At 42.9% G+C, this 12,239-nt stretch overlaps 1 protein-coding gene across 3 annotated transcripts in view; it reads right to left on the bottom strand.

Moving 5' to 3' along the window:
- Positions 1–5,055: 5,055 nt before the first annotated feature.
- LOC129706605 (transmembrane channel-like protein 5) overlaps positions 5,056–12,239 on the bottom strand; it is a 66,143-nt gene continuing 58,959 nt past the window's right edge. For 2 of the 3 annotated variants that reach the window (XM_055650949.1, XM_055650950.1), the window contains exons 22-24: positions 10,142–10,190; positions 7,779–7,838; positions 5,056–5,992 (exon numbers count right to left, since the gene is read on the bottom strand). In XM_055650949.1, coding sequence (XP_055506924.1) covers positions 5,895–5,992; positions 7,779–7,838; positions 10,142–10,190 — 207 coding nt within the window. In that variant the 3' untranslated portion in view covers positions 5,056–5,894. The remainder of the gene's footprint in view (positions 5,993–7,778; positions 7,839–10,141; positions 10,191–12,239) is intronic. The other variant, XM_055650951.1, reaches the window with a different exon arrangement.

The following is a 12,239-nucleotide window of genomic DNA, read 5'->3' as shown; positions in this document are numbered from 1 at the left end:
CAAACTTTGCTGATGATCAAGCTCTTCTCAGGGTTGCATTTTAAATTCATATTTAAGTGCTAATTTAAAAAATATCACTGCTTACTGTATGAATAAATAACTATGGTATCCAAACAGTTTGTGTTTCTTCAAAATTAAACAAGAAAAACAATGTGTTTAATGTTGTCAGTGCCATGGTGTACCTGAATCTGGGAACTGAGGAATAGTGTATGTCTTACAACATGCTCAGGGTGAAACGAGAGAACGTACTCAACATGCACAATGTTCTAGTTCTAACATATTTGCTACAAACAAGATATTGCAGAAACACAATTAGCTTCCACCAAAATTCCTAGTTTCAACAACAAAATAATTCAAATACATTTTTGTACTTTGTTCTGCAAAACGATTTTGTAACACATGCACACAGCTGGCTCCAAACATTCCTTGTATTCTTTCACTGTAATTGCGGACTGATGGACAGATTGGCTTGCTGCATGCTGATTACATAACGGGTGGATTTCAACATTTAATGCTTTGTCCTATGAAGGAAGTCAATTGTCAAGAACTGAATTGGAAATAAAGGCTGATATGTTTAATTAAGCCCTATTTTTGCATTACTCAAAGTGCAACAAATGATTGTTCATATCTGAGCACTTCATATATTCAGCAGCTGTTAAACAATTTGATCAATTCCTGGAGGGACCTCTGGTGAGATAATCACATCCCCTCTCTACATGGGCAGACAACAGGTGTAGAAATATGCATGTGCTTGTAATATTACTTGACAATGCTTACATCAGGTTTCAAGGTGAAATCGCAATGATGGAGTCCTACAAGGAAGGCAAAGTTCTCTCCCTCAACACCCTGCCATTGATACAACAGAATGACATGGACAAAATAAAACATATTATATGTTTAGGTTCTCTGACCAGGCAATAATGGCTAAAACATTTCAGTGTTTTCAATGCATAACTATTCTGCTACTTTAGAGAATTATATTATAGAATTTTACTTTTTTTTATTACCTGTGAAATGTTCACATAATTGAGAAAACTGATGAGAATATTAGACCACAGAAAGCAAACATGTAGATGTCTCCAGAAATAATTCACAAAAATACCAAGATAACATCTTAGAAACAGAAAAATAGATGGAGTGGACCATTCGGCCCTTCGAGCCAGCACCGCCATTCAATGTGATCATGGCTGATCACTAAAATCAGTACCCCGTTCCTGCTTTCTCCCCATATCCCTTGACTCTGTTAGCCCTAAGAGCTAAATCTAACTCTAGAAAACGTCCAGTGAATTGGCCTCCACTGCCTTCTGTGGCAGAGAGTTCCACAGATTCACAACCCTGGATGAAGACATTTTTCCTCATCTCACTCCAAAATGGCCTACCCCTTATTCTTAGATCTGCGACCCCTAGATCTGAACTCCCCCAACATTGTGAACATTTTTCCTGCATCTAGCTTGTCCAATCCTTTTAAGAGTTTTATATGTCTCTATAAGATTCCCTCTCATCCTTCTAAATTCCAGTGAATACAAGCCCAGTCGACCCATTCTTTCATCATATGTTAGTCCTGCCAACATGGGAATTAACCTGCTGAACCTACGCTGCGCCCCCTCAATAGGAAGAATGTCCTTCCTCAAGTTAGGAGACCAAAACTGCACACAATACTCCAGGTGCAGTCTCGCCAGGGTCCTGTACAACTGCAGTAGGACCTCCTTGCTCCTAAACTCAAATCATCTTGTAAAAGTTGAATGTACAGAGAAACAAGGGGCTTAGCCATAAACTGCAGGAGCATCATTTTTTTTTACCCAAGCGTACCTTCATTTCATTTTTAATGCACGTTGAGGATTGGGAAGTTGGGCCGTTAATAGGAAGCTTGCAGGCCTGATGTTGCAAGGATAGTGGATGAAGTCACACATGAACTAGACGAAGCAAGACTAGTTTCCGTCCCAAAAAATACAGTTGAAATGGTTTGTGTTTTGACATGAGCAGCTACTTGCTTTATTTCCTAATAATTTGTCACACAGCCCCATGTACTCTGTGCCACTGGTCTTATAAAAGGAATTGATGAAATGAACAGCCACGTACTGTACACATTGAGGCCTGTTTCCTGAACACTCCAGAGTCGCTGGTCCAGATAGTACAATGCGTACGTTTTTTGGCTCAGACTCTTGCCCTGGCTCAGGCTCAGCATTGTGAGACCAAGCGCAGGCTTGGCGATCGCTTCGCCCAACACCTCCACTCGGTTCGCAATAACCAACCTGATCTCCCGGTGGCTCAACACTTCAACTCCCCCTCCCATTCCAAATCCAACCTTTCTGTCCTGGGCCTCCTCCATGGCCAGAGTGAGTCCCACCGTAAATTGGAAGAGCAGTACCTTATATTTAGCATGGACAGTTTGCACCCCAGTGGTATGAACATTGACTTCTCTAATTTCAGGTAGTCCCTGCTTTCTCCTCTCCTTCTCAGCTCTCCCTCAGCTCACTTTTCGCCTCTTCCTTTCTTCTTCCCGCCCCCCAACCCTCACATGTCTGAAGAAGGGTCTTGACCCGAAACGTTGCCTATTTCCTTCGCTCCATAGATGCTGCCTCACCTGTTGAGTTTCTCCAGCACTTTTGTCTACCTTCGATTTTCCAGCATCTGCACTTCTTTTTAAACACGTGGATTAAATACGACTCAGTGGTCAATGTGTGCACAGCAGTGATACCAGAAATATAAAATATGGAAACAACACTGATGATTATAAACAATGCCACAATATTTATTGCACAGATGATATCGATCATCTTCCCTCATTATGTGATCAGTTCTATCAATCCATATTTGTATTACATGGAACAAGCACTGGTAAATCAACATACTTAAATGCACTAACACCGTAAACCAAATGTGTCTGAAACATACTACTGGTCTGAAGTACTGCCTTGCTATTGTCTGTTAGCTGTGATCTGCACCCCAATGACAAGCATCTCGTAGTTTGGTCTCGTCATCAGTCTTTTTTTAAGTCAGAAATGGCCTCTGATAATTGTATGTTGTTTTTGCTCCAGTTATTTTAGACCAAGAAAATTATACAAAAAAAAGAATCCCACTGTATAGACACAGCAATTATTTTCACCACTGTTCCATTTAAACATTGTGGCATGAATCTTTATAAACATGAGCAGGTCAGGGAACATGTGTGGAGGGGTAACAAGTCAAACATTGACTAGCGTAGCTTCACTGTAGGGACAGATGCACTTCATACCTGGCCCCTCACCACCACCACTCACAGCTGGAGTACTGGGTAATTTCAAGTGGTGTTACGGACCTTCACTGTCGAACTGTGAAAGGATTGCTTTAATCTTAACTCGTATTACTGTTTACAGTTCATTTGCATAATTTGAATAATTTAAAATAAAATGTATTTGTCAAAAGCTTCTACATTTTCAATCATTTATATTTCCAAATGTCTCTGAGGGGTGGTGGTGTGTACAGGGCCCATGTTTGCCCAGTCTGAGGCTAGAGATGGGTGGGAGTCATGCAGCCCCAAGAAGCCAATCAGGGGAGCAGTGCCTCAGGTGATAGCATTCACTGAGCTGAAACCTTTCACCACAGGTGCTGCCTGACCCACTGAACATTTCCAGCACCTTGCTATTTTCAGATTTCCAGCATCTACTTTTCATAACTGAAACGTCATTCTCACCATAATTGAGCAGTAAAGCTCGGCCTAAGCCAGGAGATATTGTGCAGAAGAAAACCAGAAGTGTTTCAGTGATTTAATTCATTGGTCATTTTCAAGGGGACTCAGACCATGACAAAAGTCTCACACTGGTGCTTGTGGGAGGTATGTGCAAAATGCTTTGAGCAGCATGAGAACAAAACCAACAACAATTTGGCACAATTTCATAGTCAGATTACAAGACAAATGCAGCAGAATGAGGTGAAGGTGCAGCATCTGACAGGCGTTGGACTACACTGCCTGATGTACCCAACATCTGCAGCTCTCTCTCTGACTCTGCTGCAGCCTCAGCGGCACAACTGCAGCTTGGAGGAAGGGCACAACTTGCCCAATTCTCCTCAAAGTTACAGCAGGAAACCAGAGCTTTCAACAAAACATCAGCATTCAGGTGCCAGGACAACGGGAATGTCGAAATGATCCACGTTAGAACAAGGCACAAGCATTGACCACAATGTGAACGGACAAAGGGTGTGTGATTGACAGAGGTAAATCAGAAGCACAGTGAAATGTATTGGATTTTATAAATTAATTGTTAACCATTATTGAATTGCCAATTTAAATAGGAATAATCTGTTTGTAGCTTATTAAAACAAATGTTGATGTTACTTTATAATATATTTCCCTTGTAAGTGGAGGTAGCCTAGAAATGGGTGTAATTTAAAGAATGCCCTGGGAACAAGCTGGAACAGGGACAGTGTTAGTGAATCCCAGTGTTTGAGACCTCAGCGCAGGCCTCAACATGAAGTTACTGGGCCTCAACATGAAGTTACTGGGCCTCAACATGAAGTTACTGGGCCTCAACGTGAAGTTACTGGGCCTCAACGTGAAGTTACTGGGCCTCAACGAAGTTACTGGGCCTCAACGTGTTAATGGGCCTCAACGTGAAGTTACTGGGCCTCAACGTGAAGTTACTGGGCCTCAACGTGAAGTTACTGGGCCTCAACGTGAAGTTACTGGGCCTCAACGTGAAGTTACTGGGCCTCAACATGAAGTTACTGGGCCTCAACGTGAAGTTACTGGGCCTCAATGTGAAGTTACTGGGCCTCAACGTGAAGTTACTGGGCCTCAATGTGGTTAATGGGCCTCATCGTGAAGTTACTGGGCCTCAATGTGAAGTTAATGGGCCTCAACGTGAAGTTACTGGGCCTCAATGTGGTTACTGGGTTACTGGGCCTCAATGTGGTTAATGGGCCTTAAGGTGGTTACTGGGCCTCAACATGAAGTTACTGGGCCTCAATGTGAAGTTACTGGGCCTTAAGGTGGTTACTGGGCCTCAACGTGAAGTTACTGGGCCTCAATGTCAAGTTACTGTGAAGTTACTGGGCCTCAATGTCAAGTTATGGGCCTCAAGGTGAAGTTACTTGGCCTCAATGTCAAGTTACTGGGCCTCATGTATTCTTAACCGTGAACTGTGTTGCCCAAGATTCTTCTCCCTTGGCCAAACTTTGTGGGTTGACCAAAGATCCAGTTGTGCCTGGGGGGGGGGCGGAAGGAGAGTGGCTGGGAGAGGTCGGCAACAGGGTGGTGGTGAGTTGCCAGAAGTGGCAGTGAGGGGGCTACTCGGTGAGGAAGGCATCTTGCTTTCTGCAGTTCACCCAAGCTGTAAGACCTGTAATGTGCCATACAGGTGTCCCAAAGCAGCAAGGCCCAAATTCTCTGGCTTGGTTTTGACACAGAAACTGCCTTGGAGTGTGCTAGGGTGACTTACAAACAGTTTCTCCTTCTCTCTAGTCAAATCATCCCTTGATTTAATTCAACTTGGAAATGGTTGTAAATGTGATCAATCCCTGGTGGAATAGATTTTAACCCCACAGCGCCAGGCAGCAGGTTACATGATCCGGATTTCTAGGCATATAACTTCATTGGGTTAGATTATGTAATTTACAATTTTAGTGATGCATCGTGGAGCATGGAGTCATATTTATTAGCATGGACAACCATTGAAAATGCTCCCGATTATTTGGACCAGCAAAGTCTGCAAAGGATTTGTGTAAAGTTTGGCAGTGATCCAGTGGATGTATGAAAGTACCTGGGCAGAAGCCACCAAGAGCTCAACTGTAGTCAGTGACTGAGTGGCAAGCGTGGCTGCAATCTGTGAGAGTCTTTCATCGGATAAGGTGCTGGCAAGTCCTCTTGTGGGGATTCCTGGGGTGGCACAGCGCACTAGGAACTGTCTTGGGAATGGTTATTGCGGCTGCTCCTGCTCAACCTGCTGCGTGGCAGCTAATGCCAGTGTCTGAGCGGAGCCTGACTCTATTATACTTGAGCCACGATCCTGATCTTCTGCAAGAGAGAAAATATTTCCATCAGCCTGACCGACCGGAAATGCTCACAAACACTGCACAACACTAACTTTAGCAACCATGATCTTCCATGGGCTATGTCTATGGTTGCATTGTAGACCAGGCACTGCACTATTATGGTTACTAATGCAACTGTTATTGATATATTTGTTATTGATTATTGTATATTTATCTGTGTGGTATTGTGTTTATGAGCCTGTTAAGCTGCAGCAAGCAAGAGTTTCACACGAGAGTTCTACAATCCTGATTATGTTTTATGTGGGTGATGCGTGACTAACCAATGTAATGCATAGACACGTAAGATATCTATACGGCCAATAGTAAGTCAGCATGATTGTATGGATATTTGCTGCAAAGGCTGTACTCAGTTAAACATGTTCTCCTTCTCCCCATGGCATGACACTAATGCTTTCTGAAGGCACAGACAGATTTGCAAAGATAATTCTTGGATAAGCTGGGTCAGTTTGCTATACAGTTGCAGTAAGCTGGATTCTGCACAGAGCTGAGGAGCTGCGTTGGTGAAGTTGATTTGTTGAAGGTGCTCTGGTTTGTTTCCACATCCCAAAGATGCGTTAGTTGGTGGATTCATTGGGAGGTGTATACTCCCCCTTAAACAGCGGGGTGGTGGGGGTGTATTATTGATCACTGGAGAGAGAGAGTAGGTTACAGAGAAACATATCTGGGGATGTTGTAGAGAGGAACTGCAGATGCTGGTTTAAATTGAAGACAGACACAAAAAGCAGTAGTAACTCAGCGAGTCATGCAGCATCTCCGGAGAAAAGTAATAGGTGACGTTTTGGGTCGAGATCCTTCTTCAGACTGAGAGTCAGGGGAAAGAGGAACAAGATATATGGATGGTCCTTAGGATAAATGAATGGAAGATATGCAGAAAGGAGCGATAATCAAGGAAATGTGGAGCCCACAATGGTCCATTGTTGGCTGTGGGATAGGTGATAACGAGTTACTACAGACAGTGAAACAACAGGATGACAGTAAACTAGTACAACGACTAAGGTGGGGAAGGGACGGAGAGAGAGGGGGGAGGCAAGGGTTTCTTGAAGTTAGAGAAATCAATATACCGCTGGGGTCTAAGATGCCCGAGCAAAATATGAGTTGCTGTTCCTCCAATTTACGTTTGGCCTCACTCTGACAATGGAGGAGGCCCAGGACAGAGAGGTCAGTGTGCGAATGGAAAGGGGGAGTCAATGTGTTTGGCAACTGGGAAATTAAACTGATGAGAATGGTCTCCTATGTGGTGATCAATCTGAGAATGTACAGACCTCAATGTCCACAGATAATGTGATCCTTAGACCCCAGCAATGGCAGAGATAAGGACGGACTCCCTTTAACCAAAGCCAAAGCAGGACTTGACGCATACTTTGCAAGACTGTGCAAACTTGGCAGTCTCTGAACTTGCGTGACCATTTGTGTGGAATGTCCCAAGAATGCCGAATTTTGCCAAAATTGTGGTTTTAACAAAATTCAGTCATCTAGCACACAATTCTCAAATTCATAAGTTCTATGAGCAGAATTAGGCCATTTGGCCCATCAAGTCTACTCCGCCATTCAATCATGGCTGATCTATCTTTCTCTCTCAACGCCATTCTCCTGCCTTCTCCCCATAATGCCCGGCACCCTTACTAATGAAGAATCTGCCAATCTCTGCCATAAACATATACATTAACTTGGCCTCCACAGCCGTCGGTGGCAACTTGTGGCTGAATAAGATTTGAATATCAGCTGTGAATATTAAATACGGCTCTCACTTTCACTAATCACACTCCAAACTTCCATGTCGCTGGTTGACGTGGCATCATCAACAAATCCTGAAAGAGTAAAGTCAATAATAGGTTTAAATTATACTCATTTAACTCATTCTCAGCAATTCTCCAAACAAGTCTGAGCTTCTCAATTCATGACCATCAAGTAGTTGGTTTGACGTAACCCTTCAAATCTTGCAGATGATTATTGCATCATCAGATTCCCATTTCAAATTGTGAAATACTAATTAATACCAAGTTTTTGTTTCTGTCAAAATGTCAGTATTGTTCGATACAACCTGGATTGGGAATAGAGAAAAATAGGTGCAGGAGTAGGGCATTCGGCCCTTCGAGCCAGCACTGCCATTCAATATGATCATGGCTGATAATCTAAAATCAGTAACCCGCTCCTGCTTTTTCCCCATATCCCTTGATTCCTTTAGCACGAAGATCTAAATCTAACTCTTGAAAACATCCAGTGAATTGGCCTCCACTGCCTTCTATGGCAGAGAATTCCACAGATTCACAACTCTCTGTGTGAAGAAGTTTTTCCTCATCTCAGTCCTAAATGGCCTACCCATTATTCTTAAACTGTGACCCCTGGTTCTGGACTCCCCCAACATCGGGAACATTTTTCCTGTATCGATTCTGTCCAATCCTTTAAAAATGTTATATGTTTCTATAAGATCCCCTCCGATCCTTCTATCCTTCTAAATACAAGCCCAGTTGACCCATTTATTTCATTTGTCAGTCCCGCAATCCCAGGAATTAACTTGGTGAACCTACGCTGCACTCCCTCAACAGCAATAATGTCCTTCCTCAAATTAGGTGGCCAAAAGTGCACACAATACTCTAGATGCGGTCTCACCAGTACAACTGCAGTAGGACCTCCTTGCTCCCAAACTCAAATCATCTCACAATGAAGGCCAACATGCCATTAGCTTTCTTCACTGCCTGCTGTACCTGCATGCTTACTTTCAGTGAATGACGTACAAACACACCCAGGTCTCGTTGCACCTGCCCTTCTCCAAATCTGTCACCATTCAGATAATAACCTGCCTTCCTCTTCTTGCCACCAAAGTGGATAATCTCACATTTATCCGCATTAAATGAATTCCAGAACAATTATTGGAACGGAAACGCAGAAGTTGAGAGTTGAGTTCTGACCAAGCTGGCAGTTTCTGGACAAGGCCAGTAAGAATGTCAGGGTGATGTATGCACCTGGATGATTCTTTGTGACAGTAAATCAACCTGCTCTGCATCTGTCGCAGCCGCTGCCTCAAAAAGGCTGCCAACATCATCAAGGATCCGCACCATCCTGGTCCCACACTCATCTCTCCGCTGCCTTCAGGTCGAAGGTACAGGAGCCTGAAATCTGCAACATCCAGGTTCAGGAACAGCTACTTCCCCACAGCCATCAGACTATTAAACACAACTTCAAACAAAACTCTGAACTATAACAGACTATTGCAATTTATCTGTTTATTTATATTCATGTTCTATGGTATATGGACACACTGATCTGTTCTGTATTTATTCCTACAGTATTCTGTTGTGTTGCAGCAAGCAAGAATTTCATTGTCCTATCTGGGACACATGACAATAAACTCACTTAACTTGACGATCAGTATTATGCTATTCAAGGGAAAAACAAATATTGGGTTTGTAAAAACACTATCTTTATATTTAACTAATGGGTCATGTTTACTTTGGTCCCCATAAGGCAAAAACAAAGAAGTACAGACCACTTTTTAAAGAAATTAAGAAGGGAAATCAATATTGAAAAAAATCATAAGCTCCAATTGAATGACAAATACCATTCCTGCAAATGTAATATTTTCATGATCTCTTTCTTGCTTTGACACACTTGAACATTATTAACAAGGATGATATACCTGCCAACAGGTGGGTATAGGTTTCAAGACAAGGGCTTGCTGAATAATGCTCACCGCTCAGCCCCTTCTTCAGTGGTCAAACCTTTGCCATCTACTCCCTTATCAAAGCAAAGGTACCAAACCAGGCTACCCTTTGATCACACACACTAATGCTGAACGCCACTGCATGTATCAGTAACGTGGCCACAACTAGTGGCCTTGATTCAGTTCATAAAATGGTAGAAGAATGGAGACTTATTAAATCACACTGAAAGTTCCAGGTCAGTCTGTAATTTGTCTTTCCACCGGCACCACTTACCTGATCTGTATTGGGGAATCGTAACATCAACACAACTATTGCACATAAGCATTTCTCCTTTTAAGAGCACTTGGTTTAACAGGCAAGTTTGACAGTAAACACGAGACAGCTCACAGCCAGCCGTGTTAACCAAGAAACAATACATCAGCAAAATGGTGAGTCAACATTAGACTTACTTTGTTTGTTGAATTGGCTTTCGCTTCCTCCCCCACTCTGCTGATCAGGCTAAATATAATTGGAAGAGAAATGTTAAAATGCTTGCACATTGGTTTTGTTCGGCACTGTAAGAAAGGTTAACTCAAAGAGTGTCATTTGATCATCCTTCCTGTTTTGGTGTAACCCAATATAATTGGATCTTCTTCTTGCATATGGCGTGCACAGCCTAAAGTTGTAGGACAACTTGTTCTGTTTAATCCGATTTGATTGTGCACGCCGGGTTAATTGCATTCGTCAAAACAGGGCGGACCACTTGAAGGTTGCAATCTCCCAACAAAATGTGACTTTGTATGGCATTGCCAAGAGATGGTCTCAGACTGCCCTGTCAGTGCTCTCACAGTTTTGCAAAATGATTTGTATGTCCATTGCATGACATCCCAAGGGGTTTTAGAGCTCTCAATGGAAATGTAGCTGCCAATTCTGACACAGGAACATGTACAAGCTGCATTAGTAACACTGATTGGGGAAGGTCAATGGTCCAGGACGTTGGGGAAACCTACACACCTTTTCTTTGATGCATTGCCACAGTACGTTTTATTTCCACTCTACAGTGTATCTACAGGTTCATTTTCAGGCTCCAGCTCTCGGTTCTACCCAAGTATCACGCCACAATTTTGGAATGGGATTTGAAGTCAGAACCTTCTGACAGAAGTCAAAGTTCGACCAAATAAATGTGTCACAGCAACAAGCTGGAACTGAAAAATAGACAAAGTGCTGGAGTACTTCAGCAAGTTAGGCAGCATCTATGGAGAACATGAATAGGTGATGTTTCGAATCGAGGTACGACCAAACAGTGCATAATCAGTTCCTAAGATGCCCACTCATTGTGCTTTTACACAATACCATACCAAATGATATAACTTTAGTTATCCCAGGAGGGAAATTGAAGCACCTCGGACCCATTCCATACCTCCAAATAATTTTCCCTGTTCAATGATCAGATTATTCTTCTGCATGGCCTGGAAGTGAGCTATTATAACTTTCAGTAGATATTCTCCCAATTTTGTTAGCCCTTGCTGTCTCCTCCCCTTCCTCAGCCCTCAGGCTCCTCCTCCTCCTTTTTCCTTCCTTCTCCCCGCCATCCCCTATCAGTCTGAAGAAGGGTTTCGGCCCGAAATGTTGCCTATTTCCTTCGCTCCATAGATGCTGCTGCACCCGCTGAGTTTCTCCAGCATTTTTGTGTACTTTCAGTAGATATTGTTTGTTAAAAACAAAGAATCTTGCCTTTAAAACCTTGTGCACAATTTTCCTTAGACAAGAGCTACAGTTTCTCAACCCTGATAACATCTCTTGCAGTTTTTAAATAATTCAGGAAAGTATGGGTGATTATTGGTGACTACCGGAGAATTGAATTCAGTGGCCCATGCTCAGCTGCAGCCCACATTCTCAACAACATTTTGATTATTTTGCCTCTAAGGTAATTTACAGAAACGGCATAACTGCTAGCAAGTCTGTTGGTCACTAAACAGGTGCCTGAGTTTCTGATGATCAATAAGTGCATATTCCAAACAAGCTCAAATTTACCGTGTGTTGAACTGGTATTGTTTTTGATTTACCGAGAACACAAAGAGTGGAGGTGCTCAGTGTGTCAGGCAGCATGTATGGAGGACATCCTGCTAAGTTACCCCAGCACTTTGTGTTCTATGCAAGATCCCAGCATGTGCAGTTGCTGCATCTCCACTTGTTGTTGCATTACGCAAGATCCCAGCATGTACAGTTGCTGGATCTCCACTTGTTGTTGCATTACTCAAGATCCCAGCATGTACAGTTGCTGGATCTCCACTTGTTGTTGCATTACTCAAGATCCCAGCATGTACAGTTGCTGGATCTCCACTTGTTGTTGCATTACTCAAGATCCCAGCATGTACAGTTGCTGGATCTCCACTTGTTGTTGCATTACGCAAGATCCCAGCATGTGTAATTGCTGCATCTCCACTTGTTGTTGCATTACTCAAGATCCCAGCATGTGCAGTTGCTGCATCTCCACTTGTTGCATTACGCAAGATCCCAGCATGTACAATTGCTGCATCTCCACTTGTTGTTGCAAATTGCTTTTAA

The sequence above is a fragment of the Leucoraja erinacea genome, chromosome 20, assembly GCF_028641065.1.
Source record: "Leucoraja erinacea ecotype New England chromosome 20, Leri_hhj_1, whole genome shotgun sequence".
In the NCBI taxonomy this organism is placed as follows: domain Eukaryota; kingdom Metazoa; phylum Chordata; class Chondrichthyes; order Rajiformes; family Rajidae; genus Leucoraja; species Leucoraja erinaceus.
Note: the sequence above shows the minus strand (reverse complement) of the source record. Positions and strands in the feature narration are given on the sequence as shown.